Source organism: Oratosquilla oratoria, chromosome 33, assembly GCF_046742065.1.
Source record: "Oratosquilla oratoria isolate Oo_2021 chromosome 33, ASM4674206v1, whole genome shotgun sequence".
Lineage (NCBI taxonomy): Eukaryota > Metazoa > Arthropoda > Malacostraca > Stomatopoda > Squillidae > Oratosquilla > Oratosquilla oratoria.
The window spans coordinates 46,889,590-46,913,199 of record NC_134809.1 but is presented as its reverse complement, the minus strand read 5'-3'; the positions used below and the strand labels follow the sequence as shown (position 1 = coordinate 46,913,199).

At 41.7% G+C, this 23,610-nt stretch overlaps 1 protein-coding gene across 1 annotated transcript in view; it reads right to left on the bottom strand.

Annotated features, from left to right (window-relative positions):
* Positions 1 to 388: 388 nt before the first annotated feature.
* The window catches only part of LOC143017898 (stomatin-like protein 2, mitochondrial), a 50,558-nt gene continuing 27,336 nt past the window's right edge, over positions 389 to 23,610 (bottom strand). Inside the window, exons 5-8 of the mRNA XM_076172940.1 lie at positions 13,716 to 13,843; positions 11,177 to 11,286; positions 4,605 to 4,737; positions 389 to 762 (exon numbers count right to left, since the gene is read on the bottom strand). Coding sequence (XP_076029055.1) covers positions 539 to 762; positions 4,605 to 4,737; positions 11,177 to 11,286; positions 13,716 to 13,843 — 595 coding nt within the window. The 3' untranslated portion in view covers positions 389 to 538. The remainder of the gene's footprint in view (positions 763 to 4,604; positions 4,738 to 11,176; positions 11,287 to 13,715; positions 13,844 to 23,610) is intronic.

Here is a 23,610-nt window from a genome sequence, read left to right as displayed (position 1 = left end):
CAGGTCCATATGCACTTACAAAGCCCCACATCTCACTCCCCAGTTTAACTTCATCAACATTAACCTTGAAGAAACCTCCTTTCATCCCACCACACATTTACCTATCTCTTCACTTACTAGTATAGCCACACCTTCTCTTCATTGTCCTCTCTTCACTCCTGACACCCTCCCAACTACACTCACAAACTCAAACTCGTCCCTCCCTTTCAACTCAATGTACAATATGTACAAAATTCTGTCAAATACCATCCCATCTCACATCCACTCTCTTTTTGACCTCCATAACCTTGCATTTTGCTTCCAACTCCTTTACCTTTCATGTCTCCTCATCTGAAAAGCTCGCTACTAAATGCTGAAGATACACTTTTAGATGCTATTTCTGATTAAAAAGCAAAACAACTTAATGCTCCCTTTCCTTTATTTAAGATCTTGTACATATCACATGATAAACCGGTCACATAATTTAGAAACTACACAATAATCAATCTCAGATTCTTCCAAGGAGACAGCTCATTCAGGATTATTTCTTCTTCTATAATTAGGTTTCTTTATTTTCCTCTTCAATCTTCCTCTCCATTTTGCCCAAGTCTGAATTGGCAAGCATTGATTTGGACAGTGTTTGATAAATTCCAATTGCAGATCCTACAACACCAGAAATGTCACTTACATTTGATGGAAGAATGAGGGTATTGTTCTTCTTTGCAAGGTTTTCAAAAGCACCTATGTAATTCTGTGCAGTTGACAGGGAAGCAGCATTCAATCCTGCAAGATAAAAAATTATTATTAAGCACATTACACACTTGTTAGTTAAGATCGTTCTACATCATTTTCAGAGATTATGCCATATACATACATACTAAGGGCTTTTTCCCCCTTACAAGGGAGATAGCTAAAGTCAAAAGGCTCCCACCCATTTCATCCCCCACATACTCCACTCCCATTCATCACCCCTCCCTCCCTTTTTTCTTGGCTCCTGGATGATGGATCATTCCTGCATCTTGCCCACTGCCCTGGGTCAGGGGCAATGCAGCAAGAAACAGCACATCCACAGCAAGGCCACCTCATTTAATTGGCAACCCTCCTCTTCATCACCTCATGTAGGAAAAGAGAAGACAGGGAGAAATTCCTTTGGGCTCTGTCAAAATATCATACACTCATACTCCCTAACCCCCCATCCCCCACAGACTCCCTACCATGCATCACAGCATCATCCATACACAGCCATTCTCCACTCACCCCTATCTTCTGTCTTCTCCCTTCCTCAACAGACATCACCCTCTTTCCCAATGCCCCTTTCACCCCACCTATCTCATCCTTGGTCGCCCTCTCATTATGCCACATATGCCATGAAAACAGTAAAATAACCTGTACTTTATAATCATATGGCACAGACATGTACAATAATACTTAAAGATGGTTGGCCAATCATTTGGCAGGTACAAATGCTTATGTGTCATATAATGTCCAATCGTAGCATACCAGAATCTTTAGGAATGGAGTACCTCAGGGTTCCATTCTATCCCCATCTATATATGCACAATATTCCCACACCCCAGAAATACAAATATCTTTTTATGCAGATGACATAATAACATGCACACAACATAATACATACAGAGCCACAGAAACAGTACAACCACACCTCAACATGCTCAGCACCTGGTTTGCCACAACACTCAGAATAACCCCAACCAAATTGACAGCCACAATTCTCACCAACTGAACATCAGAACACAAATACATACCACTCCTTGGTCTTTCTCGACAATACCTTCATACCACACACACACACACACCCAAGATTCTTGGCATAACATACAATACATCCATGCCATTCAAACATCACATCACAAAGACAAAATGCACACCTAGACTCTATCTATATACAGTGAGTCCTCCTTATATGGTAATTCTTTATCCAGTAAATTCAGTTACGGCATTTGGTAATTACTACCCTCGATTCTATTTACAGTAAGAAAAATTCACAGATATGATATTTGCTAGATATTTTGAAGAGGAAACAGCAGGGAGAAGTTACATCTGCCATATCCTATTATTACATGTTATAATGGGTTCGGTATACGGTAATTTCGATTTGCAGTAAGGTTTTCAGGAACGCATATGTACCGTATAACAAGGACTTACGGTACCAAAGGCTTTTCCCTCTTTATATTGGATGTAGCCAAATCAAAAGGCACATACCCACTCCCACCCTTTTCACTCCCATCCATCACATTTTCCTTCCTCTAATCTTTCTTCTTGTAGATGATGGGTCATCCTTGTATACCACCCATTGCCCTGGGTCTGAAGCAATGCAGCAAGACATCCACTGCAAGACTGCTTCACTTAATAAGTGACCCCCCCCCCCTCCTCTATCCCCTCATGCTGAAAAAGATAAAATTATGAGAAATCCCTTCAGGTTGCATCCAAATATCATTTACACATAACGATTTCCTACTCCCCTGATCCCCCATCTTTGCATTATTGTATCCTTTATAAACAGCCATTCTCCACTCACCCCTAACTCCTGTCTTCTCCCTGCCTTGCTCAACAGACATTCTCATCTTGCTCAAAGCCCCTTTCACCCTATCCATCCATCTAATCCTCAGTCATCCCCTTCAAATTCACTCCATTCACACCTCTTAACTAATATTTCTTCACTCATTCTTTCCATGCATCCAAACCACCCCAATACTCTTTCATCAGCCCTATCTCCTATCTGCCATTTCATTTTCCACCACTGCCCTCCTCACTACCTTGTTTCTCACTCTATCCAACCTTATAACCCCTACCATACTTCTTGGACATTTCACCTCAAACACATTTAAACTTTTCCTCTCTGCCTCTCTTAAATTCCAAGTCTCCACTCCATTGAGTGCCAATTACAATCACCCCTTCATATAATCTCCTCTTTGCATCCATTCCCAGATGTCTATTTCTCATGACACTTTCTAATCCCCAAAGGCATTTACTTCTCTCAATCTACAATTTACCTCCACCTCCACTCTTCTCTTTCCTGCCACATGCAACCCATACCTAAAACTATCCACTTCCTCCAGCTTCTCTCCTTTAAAATTTACTTCCAATTCTCCCCCATTCACCTTGTTTTTACCCACATTCACCTTCAACTTTCTCCTATTGTATAACTCCCCAAACTCCATCACTAACTGTTTTAATCCCCCCTCTGCCCCTGCTACAAGCACAGTGTTGTCGGCAAACAACAAAAGGCTCACCTCCTATTTTTCCCAATTTTCATTAACCATCTCCAGTCCCCTGCCCATTACCCTCACATTTACCTCCTACAGCATCCATGCATGTACACATTGAACAGCCATGGCAACATGACATCCCTAGACTTAACTTGCTGAAATCACTTCCAGGTACAACATTCAAACACAATGAAGAAACTAACATTACAGTGTACAAACAATATATACACTCAGTGTTGAATTATGCAAGCCCCAAATGGGCCTCTAACATCATTGAGACACATCACAACACTCTGGAGACTATAGAGAACAAAGCTATAAAAACAAATACAACACCTACAGACCATCTATACCATGAAATAAAAATCCTCGAAGTCAAGCATCACCTTGGGGTGAGACGGACACAAGCATTTGACACAGCCTCCACAAACACAGTCCACTCACTACATCACATTGCAGAGCACTCAAACATACCAAGAAACATCACAACATCCAAATACTTATATCACACACAAATATTCTATTCTCTCACTCCACAACCAGATACCCAGGCCTCCAGAAGCATATCTATAATCATATCGCTCACTGTTTCATCAACAGACAGAAAGATGACACAGTTCTGCATGCCACACCCCCTGACATCCATCCCTCTGAATCCTTTCTCCCCCAACAAGGCAGAATCCACCTAACCAGGCTGTGGTGTGGCCGTCATCCAGCCCTTCTAAATCATCAGATGCAGATGGATGAAAGCTTTGTGGATATATGTCCAGGATGTAACACTTCACCCCATACTATTCAACACATTATGGAAGATTGCCAATGTACACATTTACACATGCCAGTAACACAACATACACTCTATAAGGGCTTTATGGGAAATCCCCGTTCCAGCCATGGTGTTCCTCAGGGAAACGAGACTGCTTGGCCAGACAATCTTGGGAATGTCAATATCATCATCCCCCTGATAAGGAAGGTAGCATAGTCAAGGCATGCACCCACTCCCACCCATTCCATTCTCATCCACCACTCTTGTTGCCCCAGGTCTCTTGCAAAAAAGACCTGGGGCAACTGGTTGACTGACAGCAACTCTGCCTGTACTTCTCTCTTCCCTCCTTCCCTGTTGTTCCCTGCCTGCTCTCACAAATATCCTCTTCACTCTCTTCTTTTCTGCACCAATTTCTGGAACATACCAATCCCTCTGAAACTACTACATACATATTTGTCTCCTTTCCCCTGGTATAGTGGAACTATACATGCACTCTTCCGATCCACCTGTGCACTACCCTCTCTCAGACCCATATTAAACAATCTCACCAGCCATTCCACCATAATTGCTCCTTTGTACTCATGAGCTTTATTTGCCCTGAAACACAAGAAAGAAAATGTCCAACTTACCCTGTTCATGTTGCAAAGCCTCACATAAGATACGTAATCCTTCTGCTTTGCCAAGAGCTGCATTTATCTGCTCCATTTTGTCTGCCTCAGAAGCTAAAATTCGTGCCTGTCTCTTACCCTCTGCTACATTAATCTGGCAGACACAAGAAAAAAAAAAAAAAAAGAGTATTTCAAGTTGCATATTTTGTTCTTATTACTCTCCAAGCATGACAATTATCACATAATGTGTACCCCTGTACAGGGGTACTGACTGCATATGCCTAGGTCTCTTAATCTAACACTTGGCAACCGCCACTTGTGTGGACATTTGGGCCCAGGACACCTAAGTTTATAACTATGGACTCAGTACTTTAGGAACTTATGTGAAGCCCCTACAGTAGAGTGGTTTAGTGATGCTACTTGGGCAAGAGATAAGGAACGAAGATGGTTCAAGGTTGCACGGTGGCAGGATAGTTCATACTAAGGGTATCATACTACATTTGGGGCACTGTCCTAGCCCTCTCTGCAAGGGGGAGTTCTATGACAACTAAATCATATCATATCCTATGGATAATAGCTACACAATATTATTTTGTCAGCCTTGTCTCCACTCACAGAGGAATTTTGACCCTCCCCCTTTCTTTCTGTCCCTACTTTCTACAGCCACCTTTAAATCTCTCATATACCACTCCAGTTTCCACCTCTTCATTTTTCAGTTCCCGAGGAGGATAAGTATGCCACCACTATGTTCTTATTCATATTATACACATATACCAAGGGCTTTTTCCCCTTTATCAGAGAGGCAGCCAGTCATAATTCCGCTCCCATCCATTTCATCCCATCACACTGGTTCCTCATGGATGACGGGTTATCCCTGCATCTTGCACATTGCCCTAGGTCAGAAGCAATGCAAGACACAGCACATCCACAGAAAGGCTGCTTTATTTAACTGGCAACCCCTTCTGTCTCTTCATGCAGAAAAGGAGATGGGGAGAAATCCCTTTGGGCTGCATCAAAATATCATTCACACATAACCACTCCCTAACTCCGCCCCCATCCCCCACCCACTCCCTTCCATTCATCACAGTATCATCCATACACAGCCATTCTCCATTCACCCCTATCTTCTGCCTTCTCCCTTCCTTGCTCAACAGACTACCCCTCTTGCTCAATGTCCTTTACACCATCAATTCATCCTTGGTCACCCTCCCTCATGTTCACTCTCTCCACCTCTGCCTTCAAGACTTCTTATATTAATCTTTTCTCATTCACTTTCCATGTGTCCAAACCATCCCAATACTCTTTCATCAACCCTATCTCCCATCTCTTTTTTCACACCGCTCTCCTCACCTCTTTATTTCTCACTCTATCCAACCTTGTAACCCCTACCATACTTCAGACATTTTGTCTCAAACACATTTAAACTCTTCCTCTCTTAGGTTCCATGTCTCTGCCCCATACAGTTCTGCTACCATGATCACCCCTTCATGCAATCTCCTCTAAGCATCCATTCCCAAATTCTACTTTACATAAAATTCACATTATATATGGGAACTAAAGGAGACCATGAATGTGTATTTCATCACCAATAACCAATGCTCCTGTCCCTTAGGGATAACATTGTGCTAAACACACGAGTCAAGGTGACAATGGGTAGATTTAAGGTGGGTAGCAGCAAGGAGGAAGAGTACAAGTTAAACTGATGAGTATTTTTATTTGAGTGGGGATAAGTCTCTAATCATAAAAGAAAATTGTGTGATTCTAATCCACAGGTGTGCCACTGAAATCTAAAATATTGACTGCATAAAACTTACATACACATACCAAAGGCCTTTTCCCCCTTATGTGAGAGGTAGCCAAAAGAAAAAGGCATAGAAACCACTCCCACCCATTCCATCCCTAACATACTCCACTCCCCTCTACCCTCCCTCTTATCTTCCCACCTCCTGGATGATGGGTCATCCCTGCATTTTGTCCACTGCCCTGGGTCAGAAGTAGTGTCACAAGACACAACACATCCACAGCAAGGCCACTTCATTAATTCGGCGACCCCACCCCTCCATCCCCTCGTACAGAAAATGAGATGGGGAGAAATCCCTTCAGGTTGTGTCAATTTATTTCTCATACATACTCCCTCACCCCCGACCCACTCTTCATGCATCACAGCATCATCCATACACAACCCTTCTCCATTCACCTTTATCTTCTGACCTCTCCCGTCCTTCTTCAACAGACATTCCTCTCTTTCCCAATGCCCCCTTTACCCCATCCATCCATCTCATTCTAGGATGCCCCCTCATGTTCACTCCTTCCACACTTCTTTTACTAATCTCTCTTCACTCATTCTTTCCATATGTCCAAACCATCCCAATACTCTTTCATCGACCCTATCTCCCAGCTCCCTTTCCACCCCTGTTCTCCTCCTCATTTCTCACTCTATCTGGTCTAGTGACCCCTATCATACTTCTCAGGCATTTCATCTCAAACACATTCAAACTCCTTCTCTCTTCCTCTTTTATGTTCAATGTTTCTGCCTCGTACAGTGCTGTTGGCACAATTACTCCTTCATACAATGTCCTTTTAGCATCCATTCCCAAATGTCTATTTCTTATTACACTTTTTAATCCACCAAGGCATTTACTCGCTTCTCTCAATCTACATTCTACCTCCACCCCTACTCTTCCCTTTCCTGCCACATTTGCACCCAAGTATCTAAAACTGTCCACTTCCTCCAGTCTCTCTCCCTTAATACTCACTTCCAGCCTGCTGCCACTCTCTCCCCTTGTACATCTCATCACCTTATTTTTACCCACATTTATCTTCAACTTCCTTCTTTCACACACCTTCCCAAACTCTGTCACTAACTTCCTCAATCCCTCCTCTGATCCTGCTACAAGCGCAGTGTCATCAGCAAACAACAACTGGCTTACCTCCCGCTTTTCTTCATTTTCTTTAACCACCTCCAACCCTTGACTCACTACCCTTGCATTTACCTCTTGCACCACCCCATTCATGTATAGATTGAACAGCCAAGACAAGATAACACATCTCTGATGAAGTCCCACCTTTCCCTCAAACCACTCACTTTCTCCATTTCTAATCCTAACACAAGCTCTACTACTCTCATAAAAACTCTTGACTACTCTTAACCCCTTCCATACGGTGCCGCACACGTAGGCGTCATGGACTTAGATCTCGGTGGCAGCAGGCAATGCCAGCCGTACGACGTGTCGTAATAATACTCGCATCATAAAATATAGTCACCGCTTATATCGATCGTTCTCTCTTCACCCGTGAATTTTGATAACCATAGAAAATGCGATTACAAAAGAATTAGAAAGAATGTCATTATGGAGGGGCGACTACAATAAATATAATCAAGACGCCGATATGGCAGCCTCGCGAATACACTCGCTCCCCATGACGCCTACGTGTGCGGCACCGTATGGAAGGGGTTAACAGCTTTCCTCCTATCCCATATATCTGCAATACCTCCCACAGTGCCTTCCTGTCTACCCTGTCATAAGCCTTTTCCAAATCCATAAAAGCCCAAAAAACATCCTTACCTTTTCCTATAGCTTTCTCACATACCTGTCTTACCACAAAAATCTGATCTACACAACCCCTACCTGTCCTAAACCCACACTGTTCCTCACCAATTACTCCCTCTGTTCCTCTCCTAATCCTCTCAATCAAGATCCTCCCATAAGCCTTCCCAACTACACTTAACAAGCTGATCCCTCTGAAACTGCTACACTCACACTTATCCCCCTTTCCCTTGTAAAGTGCAACTAAACAGGCACTCCTCCAGTCCTCCGGCACTTTACCCTCTCTTAAACAAATATCAAATAACCTCACCAGCCAGTCCACCATCACTGTATCTCCTTTTTTCAGACATTCTACATGGCATTCATCCAACCCAGGTGCCTTACCTGCTCTCATCATCTTAACAGCTGCTTTCACTTCATCTTTCCTTATTTCTCCTCCATTTTCCTCACTCATCACTATCATTTTCTTAGCGCTTCCCACTGCAACTACCTTTCCCTCCCAATCCTCCTTCACATTTAGCAGCTCCCTAAAATACTCTGCTCACCTTTCTCTCACTGCCTTCTCTTCCATTATCATCTCTCCATCTGCACCTTTTACCTTTTTTTCTCTACTTGATTTGCCTCCTCTTCCTCTTTCAATTTCTTTCCAAAACATCTTTTTATTATTTTCAAAAATTTGTCATACTCTTACCCCATTTCACATCTGCTCTCCTCTTTGCCTCCTTTATCTTATGCTTTACTTCTCTTTACTTTGTACCTCTCATATGATTCCCTCGTCCTAATTTGTAACCAATCTATGAAAGCCTGCTTCTTCTCTTCTACACCCTTCTTTGCTTCCTCATCCCACCACTCACTACCCTTCCTTCTATTTCCTCCTGTCCTCCTTGTTCCACACACCATCTTTGCACACTTTATGACTCCCTCCTTGAACCATCCCCATTCCTCCTCCACTCCTAGTTCTACTCTATCCTTCACTCCCTCCCACTCCTCTCTCAGCTTCTTCTTATACTCCTTCTCCTTTTCTTTCTCATTTAAGCAGTTCACTATAAGTACCTCCCCTACCTTCTGCCCTTTTCCTCTTTCTCCATCTATTCTCCACTCTCAACTTACCTTCCACAAGAAAATGATCTGATATTTCTCCACTCTCTCCCCTTAGAGCATGTACATCCTTAACTCTTCCTACCATACTCCTGGTCACCACTATATAGTCCATTAATGATCTATCTGACACCCTTCCATCCACCACCCTCTCCCATGTGTACTTATGCTTGACTTTCTTCCGAAACACTGTATTTGTTATCATAAACTTTTCCACCATCAACTCTCCACTACAATTTTTTCCTGGAACTCCATACTTCCCAATCACTCTGTCTATTGGTTCATTTCCTACCCTAGTATTAAGGTCTCCCAATATAACTATATTGACATTTCATCCTAATCCCTCTTATGCACTCATTTAAATCCACCCAAAAAGTCCCCCTTTCCTCTATGCTCTTCTTACCACCAGGCCCATATGCACTTACAAAAACCCACATCTCCCTTCCCAGTTTCACCATCCACATCAACCTTGAAGAAACCTCCTTCCACTCTACTACATGCTTACCTATCTCTTCACTTACTAGTGTAGCCACCCCTTCTCTCCCTTGTCCCTTCTTCACTCCTGAGAACCTCCCAACTATACTCCCAAACTCACACTCACCCCTTTCAACTTAATTTCACTCAATGCCAACACATCCATCTTTCTTTTCACAAACATACTGCCTATCTCTTCCCTTTTACTCTCATCTGTACAACATCCATGCACATTAAAAGACCCAAACCTTAGGGTACTGGTTGGAAAACTCCAAGACCCTCTTATGCCTTTACTTTTTTTTAGGAATGTCCCCTGTGGGGCTACAGGTAGAAGGATTCCTAGTCCTATCCCCAATACCATTTTTTTCACCCCTTACGACTCAAGTGGGAAGGCTTGGTGGTAGCTTTCTTTCCCCCCACCACAGGGTAGGCAAAAAAAAAAGGAAATGAATATTCAGAGAAATGGTACAGGACAGTAACAAGGGGTTGGGGGACAGCATAACGGAGGGGCAGTTGCAGTATAGTAAAAGTGTCATCATTTCTCTATGAACAGAGTCTTCCTCTATCACAAACAAAATGATGTGTGGCTCTGGTCCGTAGGGGTGCCCCATTTAGACCCTAAAGTATCAACTGCATGTTACTTTGCCACAATAACATGTTCCCAATACCCTAGAACAGGGGTTCTCATTAGGGGTGAAATTCACCCCCAGGGGGGAATTTTGGATTTTCTGGGGGTGAATTGTAACCACAATAATTTTATGGGGTAAGGAAACCAATTATAGTTTTTGGCCGATCTGGCCTGTCACCTGGGCTGGAATTATACCAGTGCTGACCCAAGTTAATCTTAGGATTAGGAAAAATAAAAGGATTTTAGTAATATTTGCATATTATTTAGAATGCACATTTTGAAACAAACTATCTTGGAGAGGAGGGGGGAATGACACTCTGACAAATGATGAAAGGGGTGTATGGGCCAAGCATGGCTGAGAACCACTGCCCTAGAAGATGTAATGGGTTGAAGGTAGTACTTTCCTAAGGTGATCAGGATGTAACAGTATAAGTATGAATATATGTGGAAAGTGCCTTCAAAACATAAATAATATTAAATTACTTCTACAAATTCTAACTTTGAAGCTGATGCAGTTCACCAATTCAATCACTCAACTAAGCTTAACCTGAGCTTTCATTTGATTTGATCAATTCATATGTTACTCCTGGTCTCTCTTGTAGAGAATTTACAGCATTTGATATTACCAAAAATAAAATTTATTGTAAATTTCCCTGGGATGAAAAATCTAATAGCTTTAAGCTATTAAATTTGTGTATATGACACCTGAATGATGGAATTTAACAGTACAGCAAGCATAAAATTAAAAATCAATACTTTTCTATCAATTCTGAGTTGCACATAATTCCATGAGCTTCTTGGATCTATAAACAGAGAATAATTTTTCAGATCTAGAGAATACTTACATCAGCTTCCCTTATTCCTTCCGACTCTAAAATAGCAGCACGTTTCTTTCTCTCTGCTTCCACCTGCATCTGCATTGCTTCTTGTACTCTCTGTGGTAACTTGATGTCCCCTGTGAAGATGTTAATAGAGAAATATAACAGGAATAATGCTTGGTTACCTCAATAATTATGTATGCAAAACTTTTCTACAGTAGAAAAAAAAAAAAAAAAACATTAAGGAAGGCACCCTCTTACTAGGGGGAAAGGGGCTTTTGTTACATGTAGGTAGAAAGAAAAAGCCTAAACATTTGGAGGTACAGCTTAAAGGACCTACTTTCTCAACTGTTTCACATGAAGACAAATGCCAACTGCTTCCTTCCTCCTACAACTATAAGCCAGTGACAGAAAACAGTCCTACACTTATACAACATAGACAACATTCCAGTATTTCTTACCAGAAAAACCTATGAGAGGGCCCAAAGGCCAGTGCCAGCCAGTGTGGTGCTGTGCTTTTCCAGTCAGAGCAACTTGAGACAACAAATATCATCATACATACATACATATACCAAGGCCTTTTTCCCCCTTACCAGGGGGGTAGCCAAAAAGGACAAGGCACAAAAACATTCCCACCCATTTCATCCCCGAAAACACTCCACACCCCTCCACCCTCCCTCCCATCTTAGCACCTCCTAGATGACGGGTCATCCCTGCACCCTGTCCACTGCCCTGGGTCAGAAGCAGTGTCGCAGGACACAGCACATCCACAGCATGGCCGCTTCATTAAATCGGCGACCCCCCCTCTCTGTCCCCCCATATAAAGGAGAGGACGGGGAGAAATCCCTTCGGGCTGCGTCAAAAATTTTTGCTCACACACACTACCTCACCCCCATTCCCCCGTCCAATCCACCGCCTGCATCACAACATTTTCCCTATACAACCATTCTCCATTCACCCCTGTCTTCTGTCCTCTTCCGTCCTTCCTCAACCGACATTCCCCTCTTCCCCAAAGCCCCCGTCACCTCATCCATCCATCTCAATCTTAGGACGTCCCCTCATGTTCACTCCCTCCACATCTGCCTTCCATACCTCCTTTACTAGTCTTTCTTCACTCATTCTTTCCATGTGTCCAAACCATCCTAATACTCTTTCATCAACCCTATCTCCCAGCTCCCTTTCCACCCCTGTTCTCCTCCTCACTTCCTCATTTCTCACTCTATCTAGCCTAGTAACCCCCATCATACTTCTCAGACACTTCATCTCAAACACATTCAAGTTCCTTCTCTCTTCCCCTCTCATGTTCCATGTTTCTGCTCCATACAGTGCTGTTGGCACAATCACTCCTTCATACAGTCTCCTCTTAGCATCCATTCCCAGATTCCTATTCCTCATTACACTTTTTAAACCACCAAGGCATTTACTCGCTTCTCTCAATCTACATTCTACCTCCACCTTCACTCCACCTTTTCCTGCCACATTTGCACCCAAGTATCTAAAACTATCCACTTTCTCCAGTTGCTCTCCCTTAATGCTCACTTCCAGATTACTGCCACTTTCACCCCTTGTACATCTCATCACCTTACTTTTACCCACATTTATCTTCAGCTTTCTTCTATCACACACTCTCCCAAACTCTGTCACCAGCTTCCTCAATCCCTCCTCCGATCCTGCCACAAGCGCAGTGTCGTCCGCAAACAACAGCTGGCTCACCTCCCACTTTTCTCCATTTTCCTTAACCATCTCCAATCCCTGACCCACTACCCTTGCATTCACCTCTCGCACTACCCCATCCATGTATAAGTTGAACAGCCAGGGTGACATAACGCATCCTTGACGAAGTCCCACCTTTAACTCAAACCACTCACTCTCTCCATTTCTAATCCTGACACAAGCTCTACTACTCTCATAAAAACTCTTGACAGCTCCCAGAAGCTTTCCTCCTATCCGTATATCCGCATAACCTCCCACAGTGCCTTTCTGTCTACCCTGTCGTAAGCCTTTTCCAGATCCATAAAGGCCCAGAAAACATCCTTCCCCTTACCTATAGCTTTCTCACATATCTGTCTTACCACAAAAATCTGATCTACACAACCTCTACCTGTCCTAAACCCACACTGTTCCTCACCAATTACTCCCTCTGTTCCTCTCCTAATCCTCTCAATCAAGATCCTCCCATAAGCCTTCCCAACTACACTTAACAAGCTAATCCCTCTGAAACTACTACATTCACACTTGTCCCCCTTTCCCTTGTAAAGTGGAACTATACACGCACTCCTCCAGTCCTCTGGCACTCTACCTTCTCTCCAGCAAACATTAAATATCCTCACCAACCAGTCCACCATCACTATACCTCCTTTTTTAAGACATTCTGCATGGCATCCATCCAGACCAGGTGCCTTACCTGCTTTCATCATCTTAACTGCTGCCTTTACTTCATCCTTCCTTATTTCTCCTCCATTTTCCTCACTCATCACTCTCATTTTCTTAGCATTTCCCACTGCAGCTATCTTTCCCTCCCTATCCTCCTTTATGCAGAAAAATAAAAAAAGCAACTATGACTTACTGATCTCATATCTGAGGCAGGTTATACCCCAGGCTTCTGCTGCTTTGTTGATTGCATCAACAATAGCTACATTGAGACTCTCTCTTTCCCGGAACACGTAATCTAGTGATATCTTACCAATTTCAGACCTGAAACAATATTGCATTTAGCGTTTGTGTAATAATCACGAAATATGTCAAAAAGCAACCAATCTTATTCAACCTATGGTATACAAATACTAATAATATAGAAAATGCTATGGTTGAAATATTTCTCAAGATCTTATAGTGACATATTTATTTTTTCCAAAACAAATTAGTATTATCACAACCTGCCTATGTACAAGTGCAAAAAATATCTAAGGGAGAGAATACCGAATTTCAATTTCTTAATTTGCTATTTAGCTTCTTCACAAAATAACTCTAGCAACCACAAAATAGCAGCTCAGAACACCCAAGCTTACTTAGACAACTAGAGCATTGACACAGAATGGAAGCCGCACCCCAAGACTTGTTAATAATGCTGCTCACTGTAAACAACCAATGGGAGTGGGGTAGGTTTGATAGAATGAGAGGGAGAAAGGAGCAAAAACTGTGCATGGGTGTATGTGTGTGTATTTACCTAGTTGTATTATACGGGAAGGGAGCTATGCTCACGGTGACCCATCTTTGTATCTCTCAGCATCAAGTTTTCTCTTAAAATCTTTAATAGTGTTTGCACACACTGTTTCTTTGTCTAATTTGCTCCAAGTATCTATCTGTGTTTTTTTTTTCAGATCTCTTCTGTAATTATCTATTTTGAGTTTCTTTTCATGTCCTCTTGTTTTTCCATTGTCCCATTTCAATAAATCATTCTTATCTAACATTTCCATTCCTTTCATAATTCTATAGATAGTAGGTCTCCTCTTTCCCTTCTTTGTTCCTAATTCTAATTTGGACAGTCTTTGTTCATATGTCATTTTGGAAAGAGTTGGTGCCAGTTTTGTTGTTGCTCTTTGTATTCTAATTTTTTTATATTCTTTTTTTGGTACTGGGTGTCCATAGTGTTGCTGCATACTTGAGTTTTGATCTTATTAGTGTAGTTAATTTTTTTTTTTTTTTTTTTATCATTTCCTCATTCAAATAGACAAATGCCACTTTTATTGACCTCAATAAATTGTAGGTTTCTCCGACTATTTTATTAATATATTTGTCCAGTGTCATGTCTTTGCCAATCATCACTCCAAGGGCTTTTTCAGAGTTTACTTTTTTGACCTCTTCTTCACCAATTTTATAATCTCTCGATATTCTGTTTTTACTTTTTCCAAATTCCATTATAATACATTTCTTGATATTGAATTTCACTTCCCACTTTTGAGTCCATTTCCAGATCTTGTCCAAGTCTTGTTGTAATGAGCTGCAATCCTCCTCCATTCTTACTTTCTTTAGTATTTTTGCGTCGTCCACAAAGAAATTCATATAACACTACTCCTTCACCCATGTCATTTATGTACATGGCAAACATGATCAGGGCCAGTACCCTGCAGGACACCATTTATCATTTCTTCCCAATCTGAGAATTTCTCTCTAATTACTACTCTCACTTTCCTCCCAGTCAGGAAGTCTTTCATCCATTCCAATAATTTTCCTCTGATGCCACCTTCTTAGTTTCTTGTGTGGTACAACAGAAAGGCACAGTCTACCCAACCATCTCTCTCTTGTATTATATCTATTAATCTCAAGTAGAAGCAGATCAAGTTTGTTTTACATGATCTTCCTTGTTTGAATCCAAATTGATTTGGATTCAGTATAGTTTTTTCATTAAATCAGCGACCCCCCCTCTCCGTCCCCCCATATGAAGGAGAGGACGGGGAGAAATCCCTTCGGGCTGCGTCAAAATTTTGCTCACACACACTACCTCACCCCCCATCCCCCCCCTCCAATCCACCTCATGCACCAACAACATCTTCCATATACAGACGCTCCTCTACTTACGTTCATTTGTTTTACGTTTTTTTTTTATTTTACGTTTGAACTGACTGTAAAAAAAATGGTGAAAAAAAATTTTGAGTGATTTTTTTAAGTTTAGCGCGCTCTCCGTAGTTCAAACGATACTCACGCATGACGCTGCGTCCATTGTTTACATGGCACAAACGACAGACTGAACATGCCTTGCCTTATCCTCCTCCTCCTCTACCATCTCAATTTATGTTGCTTGAATTTAATTTATTTGAAATTAATGTTATTATTTTACAATGTTATGTGTATAATTAATGATTTAGGGGTGTTTTATAAGATACGGTAATAGAATTTACGGATGTATAGTACAGTAACAACTTATGTTCATTTTCAACTTACGTTCGGCCGTTCGGAACGTAACTAAAACATAAGTTGAGGAGCGTCTGTACAACCATTCTCCATTCACCCCTGTCTTCTGTCCTCTCCCGTCCTTCCTCAACAGACATTCCCCTCTTCCCCAAAGCCCCCTTCACCCACGCAGGTACTACAATAAATATAATCAAGAAGCCGATATGGCACCCTCGCGTACCCACTTGCTCCTCATGACGCCTACGTAGGCATCACCGTATGGAAGGGGTTAATTCCTCCATGCATTCTTTCAGTATCCAATTTGCAATTCCGTCTGGACCATGTGATTTTCTGACATCAAGGGTTTTGATTTGGTTGCTGATTTCCTTCTGTGTTACAATTATTTCTTTCATTGAGGGGGATATCTCTCTATTTCCTCACAGTTAGGTGAGTTTTCTATTGTGAATACTGATTTGAAGTGATTGTTCATAATTTCAGCCATTTCCAGTTCTTCTGTATATTCGTACTTACCCAGGCGCAGCTTTTCTATTTCATGTTTATTCTTCAGTTTGCCATTTACATACCTGTAAAATAGTTTGGGTTCTTCCTTACATTTTTCTATTATTATTACCCCCGTCTGGGGTATTGGCTGCTTGTTATTGTGGCAAAGTAGCATGCAGTTGATACTTTAGGGTCTATATGGGGCGACCCTACGGACCAGAGCCACACATCATTTTGTCTATGATAGAGGAAAACTCTGTTCATAGAGAAATGATGACACTTTTATACTACGACTGTCCCTCCGTTATGCTGTCCCCCAACCCCTTGTTGCTGTCCTGTACCATTTCTCTGAGTATTCTTTTTTCTGTGGTGGGGGAAAAGAACACTGCCACCAAGCATTCCCACTTGGATTGTAAGAGGTGAGAAGAAAGGGACTGGGATTGGGACTAGGCATCCTTCTTGTAGCCCCACAGGGGACATTCCTAAAAGAAAAAGTAAAGGCATAAGAGGGTCTGGGAGTTTTCCGACCAGCACCCTAAGGTTTGGGTCTTTTAATGTGCGTGGATGTTGTACAGATGAGAGTAAAAGGGAAGAGATAGTTAGTACGTTTGTGAGAAGATGGATGTGTTGGCTTTGAGTGAAACTAAGTTGAAAGGGAAAGGCGAGTGTAAGTTTGGGAGTGTAAGTGGGAGGTTATCAGGAGTGAAGAGAGGGCGAGGGAGGGAAGGGGTGGCTATTCTAGTAAGTGAAGAGATAGGTAAATGTGTAGTGGAGTGGAAGGAGGTTTCCTCAAGGATAATGTGGATGAAGGTGAAACTGGGAAAGGAGATGTGGGTCTTTGTAAGTGCATATGGGCCTGGTAGTGAGAAGAGTGTAGAAGAAAGGGAGGCCTTTTGGATAGATTTAAATGAGTGCATGGAGGATTTAGGGAGAAAATGTCAATGTAATAATACTGGGAGACCTTAATGCTAGGGTAGGAAATGAACCAATTGATGGAGTGGTTGGGAAATGTGGAGTTCCAGGAAAGAATCATAGTGGAGAGTTAATGGTGGAAATGTGTCTAGAAAGAGAGTTGTTGGTAGCAAATACAGTGTTTCGGAAGAAAGTCAAGCATAAGTACACATGGGAGAGGGTGGTGGATGGCAGCGTGGCAGATAGAGTGTTAATGGACTATGTAGTGGTAGATAGGAGTATAATAGGAAGAGTTGAGGATGTACATGTGCTAAGGGGAGAGAGTGGGGGAATATCAGGTCATTTATTGGAAGGTAAGTTGAGAGTGGAGGATAGATGGAGAAAGAGGAAAGGGACAAAAGGTAGGGAGGTTCTTAGAGTGAGCTCGTTGAATGAAAAGGAAAAGGAGAAGGAGTACAAAAAGAAGCTACAGGAGGAGTGGGAGGGAGTGAAGGATAGAGTAGAGGTAGGTGTGGAGGAGGAATGGGGATGGTTCAAGGAGGGAGTCATAAGGTGTGCAAAGATGGTGTGTGGAACAAGAAGAACAGGAAGAAATAGAAGTAAGGTAGTGAATGGTGGGATGAGGAAACAATGAAGGTTGTAGAAGAGAAGAAAGCGAGCTTTCACAGATTGGTTACAAAATAGGACGAGGGAGTCATATGAGAGGTACAAAGAAAAGAAAAGAGAAGTAAAGAAAAAGGTAAAGGAGGCAAAGAGGAGAGCAGATGTAAGAGTATGACAGAAAATTTTGAAAGTAATAAAAAGATGTTTTGGAAAGAAATTGAGAGGAAGAGGAGGCGAATCAAGTAGAGAAGAAAAGGTAAAAGGTGCAGATGGAGAGATGGTAATGGAAGAGAGGGCAGTAAGGGGAAGATGGGCAGAATATTTTAGGGAGTTGCTAAATGTGAAGGAGGATAGGGAGGGAAAGATAGCTGCAGTGGGAAATGCTAAGAAAATGACCGTGATGAATGAGGAAAATGGAGGAGAAATATGGAAGGATGAAGTGAAGGCAGTTGTTAAGATGATGAAAGCAGGTAAGGCCACCTGGTCTGGATGGATGCCATGCAGAATGTCTAAAAAAAGGAGGTACAGTGATGGTGGACTGGCTGGTGAGGCTATCTAATGTTTGCTGGAGAGAGGGTAGAGTGCCGGAGGACTGGAGGAGTGCCTGTATAGCTCTTCTTTACAAGGGAAAAGGGGACAAGTGTGAATATAGTAGTTTCAGAGGGATTAGTTTGTTAAGTGTAGTTGGGAAGGATTATGGGAGGATCTTGATTGAGAGGATTAGGAGAGGAATAGAGGGAGTAATTGGTGAGGAACAGTGTGGATTTAGGATGGATAGAGGTTGTGTAGATCAGATCTTTGTGGTAAGACAGATATGTGAGAAAGCTATAGGAAAGGAGAAGGATGTTTTTTGGGCTTTTATACATACATACATATACCAAGGCTTTTTCCCCCCTTCCAAGGGAGGTAGCCAAAAAGGAAAAGGCATAAAATCATTCCCACCCATTCCATCCCTAAATACACTCCACACCCCTCCACCCTCCCTCTTATCTTGGCACCTCCTGGATGACAGGTCATCCCTGCACCTTGTCCACTGCCCTGGGTCAGAAGCAGTGTCGCAAGACACAGCACATCCACAGCAAGGCCACTTCATTAAATCGGCGACCACCCGTCTCCGTCCCCCCATTGCATAAAAGGAGATGGGGAGAAATCCCTTCTATGGATCTGGAAAAGGCTTACGACAGGGTAGACAGAAAGGCACTGTGGGAGGTTATGCAGATATACAGGATAGGAGGAAAGCTTCTGGGAGTTGTCAAGAGTTTTTATGAGAGTAGTAGAGCTTGTGTCAGGATTAGAAATGGAGAGAGTGAGTGGTTCAAGGTAAAGGTGGGAAGTCGTCAAGGATGCGTTATGTCGCCCTGGCTGTTCAACTTATACATGGATGGGGTAGTGCAAGAGGTAAATGCAAGGGTAGTGGGTCAGGGATTGGAGATGATTAAAGAAAATAGAGAAAAGTGGGAGGTGAGCCAGCTGTTCTTTGCAGACGACACTGCACTTGTGGCAGGATCGGAGGAGGGATTGAGGAAGTTGGTGACAGAGTTTGGGAGAGTATGTGATAGAAGAAAGCTGAAGATAAATGTGGGTAAAAGTAAGGTGATGAGATGTACAAGGGGTGAAAGTGGCAGTAGACTGGAAGTGAGCATTAAGGGAGCGTGACTGGAGGAAGTGGATAGTTTTAGATACTTGGGTGCAAATGTGGCAGGAAAAGGTGGAGTGAAGGTGGAGGTAGAATGCAGATTGAGAGAAGCGAGTAAATGCCTTGGTGGATTAAAGAGTGTAATGAGGAATAGATATTTGGGAATGGATGCTAAGAGGAGACTGTATGAAGGAGTGATTGTGCCAACAGCACTGTATGGAGCAGAAACATGGAATATAAGAGAGGAAGAGAGAAGGAGTTTGAATGTGTTTGAGATGAGGTGTCTGAGAAGTATGATGGGGGTTACTAGGCTAGATAGAGTGAGAAATGAGGAGGTGAGGAGGAGAACAGGGGTGGAAAGGGAGTTGGGAGATAGGGTTGATGAAAGAGTATTAGGATGGTTTGGACACATGGAAAGAATGAGTGAAGAAAGACTAGTAAAAGAGGTATGGAAGGCAGATGTGGAGGGAGTGAACATGAGGGGACCTCCTAGGATGAGGTGGATGGATGGGGTGAAGGGGGCTTTGGGGAAGAGGGGAATGTCTGTTGAGGAAGGACAGGAGAGGACAGAAGACAGGGGTGAATGGAGAATGGTTGTATATGGATGATGTTGTGATGCATGAGGTGGAATGGGCGGGGGGATGGGGGATGAGGTAGTATGTGTGAGCAAACTTTGACGCAGCCAGAAAGGATTTCTCCCTGTCTTCTCTTTTTATGCAAGGGGGGGTCGCCGATTTAATGAACCGGCCTTGCTGTAGATGCGCTGTGTCTTGCGACACTGCTTCTGACCCCCCAGGGCAGTGGACAGGGTGCAGGGATGACCCGTCATCCAGGAGGTGCTAAGAAAAGAGGGAGGGTGGAGGGATGTGGAGTGTATTCAGGGATGGAATGGGTGGGAATGATTTTATGCCTTTTCCTTTTTGGTTACCTCCCTTGTAAGGGGGAAAAAGCCTTGGTATATGTATGTGTGTATGTATTATTATTTTTTTTTTTTTTTGTAGTTTCCCTTTTCATCTCTGCGTATTTTTACATAATCATTTCTTAGTTTGATGTACATTTGCCATTTGCTTGTTTTCTTGTCTTTTTTCCATTTCTTCCAAGCTTTGTCTCCTTTATCCTTAGCCACACTACATTTTTTGTTGTACCAGCTTTTTATGTTCTTTCCCTTTTTTGTTGTGGTATGTATTTATTCATTCCCTCATTATAAATTTCTTTTAGTATATTCCATTTCTCTTCCATCCCTGTTTCTTCATTTAGGAATTTCAGGCTCTGTCGTAAGTATTAAATCCAGCCTAGATGGTTCTTCACTACCTCTGTATCTGGTATTTTACCTTATCCACTGAGTCATTGTGTATGCGATGGTCATGTCAAGCAGGACATTGCCCCAAAGTTCCTCTCCACCCTTCACTGTCATTTCCTACCAACATATTTCTTTTGAATTAAAGTGCCCCAAAATACTGTATTTCCTCTGTCCTTCAGTATCTTCTAATATTTTGGAATGATCACTTTCTGTCCAGGATTATGTTTTGGGGGCATATACCGTACACCACTACAAATTTTCTATTCTTCATATGTTTGCTTTCAACTTGTATCATAATTGATTCTACATTATTTTTTCCTTCAGTTATTTTTTGTTACATTTAAATCTTTATTAGTCAAAATTAATACTCTGCTACCCTGTTTATCCTTTCTGTTCTTTGTCCAACAGTTGTATAAACCTTGTCCCACAGTGTTGGGTGGTGGAGTACACTTTAATTTAGTTTCCACTATTCCCATTATGTCTGGTTTTTCTAAGGCCAGGTAATCATTTAATTCATTCATTCCTGAAGTTATTCCATCTATATTGGTATAAGCTATTTTTAATTTCCTTTCTCCTCGTCTTTTTCTGTCTTCTTTGTTTCCTTTTTCCTTATATACCATTTTCTCAGCCTCAGGTCCACCACTCTCCCATTTTTTTTAAATTTCAGTTCTCTTTTCGTTTTTTTTTCATTCGCTTTGTTTCTAAGTTCTTCTTTTTCTTTTTCTTCCTCACTCATTTCTTTTTTTATCCATATATTTTTGTAATGTTCACTATTTGCTAATTTCGTTGTTCTGGATAGTACTTCCTCTGCAATTGTTTGAGATCTAAGCTTTACTTTCAGTGGCCTGTATTGTTTTTCTTTAGAGTATCTGCCCATCCTATAGGTCTCCTCGATTTCCCTTGTGCTACCACTTGTAATTCTTTCAGAATTTCCTTAGCGATCTCTTTCTCCTTCTTTTCCCTCTGATATCTAGGTACATCATGCTTCTCTTTAATGCCACAGATTACAATGCATCTATTTTTATCCACTGTGTCCCTAACTAAGGTGCCTTTCTCTTTAATTACTCGGATCACCGTTTCCTTGGTATTTTCCTTGACCTGTTACTCCATTATTTCTTTGAGGGATACTTTTTGACATTCCTGTTCTACTTTCCACTGTTTATTTCCTGCAAGTAATTTTCTTTTATTTTTTCTTCCACCTTTTCAGTCACTTGCATTTGATCTTTTATCTCCTTTTTTAATGCCTCACTCCGATTTATGTCTTTACTTGTCAACCTTTCATTTTCTGCCTTTAATTTACTTAATTCCTTTTTTAAGTCATCTATCTCCCTATTATTCTCCTCATTGGCTTTCCTTAGAACAGATACTTCTTTGTAAATTGTTTTGTATTCACATTTGAGTTCTATTGAATCATCCAAAATGTCATTAATATCTCTATTTCTCATTATATTTCTATACCTGGGTTCTCTATCCATTTCTAATCCTCTATGCATAATACTTTCTTCCCCTTCAAACCCCCAAAAACCTCTTTCAAACCTTTGGTATTCCCTTGGTGTTTGAGACACGTCTTGTTTCGAATGACAGCAAGTGGAGTCTCAATTCTTTCTTCTAAGCAACTCTTCGCTGATTCTTTGTCTCTCGGAGTTTCTTCGCTTCTTTCCATTTTTTTAAAGACCAATGGAGAGAGAAAAAAAAAAAAAAAAGAGAGATACAAAGACATTTACATTTTGGTGCCAATGAGCTTTCGCTTTCACTACAACATATATATGTAAGCAACTAGGTCAGGTTTCAAATCGTTCGTTCATGAATCGCTAGCTAGCGGCTTGGAGCGTTCATTCTGGCACATCCAGCTTCGATCGTGTCTGCTTTGTGCATGAAGCAGTGATTGTGCCAACAGCACTGTATGGGGCAGAAACATGGAACATAAGAGAGGAAGAGAGGAGTTTGAATGTATAAATCTAGTTGTATTTTACAGGACGAAAGCTATGCTCATAGTGACCCATTTTCATATCTCTCCACATCCAGTTTATTCTTAAAATCTTGTATAGTTTTGGCACTCACTGTTTCTCTGTTTAGTTTGTTCCAGACATCACTCACTCTATGTGGGAAGCTATTCATTTTTAAATCTCTTCTGTAACTGTCCTTCTTTAGCTTCTTTTCGTGTCCTCTTCTTTCTCTTCTGTCCCATTTTAATAAGTTGTCTCTATCAAGAATTTTCATCCCTTTCATAATCCTGTAAATGGTCAACAATTCACCTCTCTCTCTTTTTTGTTCCAGTGTTGATAGATGTAATTTATCCAATCTTTGTTCGTATGTCAAATCTGACTTCCTTGTCACCAAGTTTATATTGACCCGATATTCTATTTTTGCTTTTTCCAAATTCCATTATACTACATTTCTTAATGTTAAAGTTCATTTCACACCTCTGACTCCATTCCCATATTTTGTCTAGGTCTTCTTGTAGTGATCTGCAATCTTCTTCTGTGCTTACTCTTTTGAGTAATTTGGCATGGTCAGCAAACAAGTTCATGTAACACTTCACTCCCTCATCCTTATTATTTATATATATGGGAAACATTAAAGGAGCCAATAGAGCCTTGCAGGACGCCACTTATCTTCCCAGTTCAAATTTTTGTTTCTAAGTACCACTCTCATTTTTTTTCCACTTTAGAAATCCTT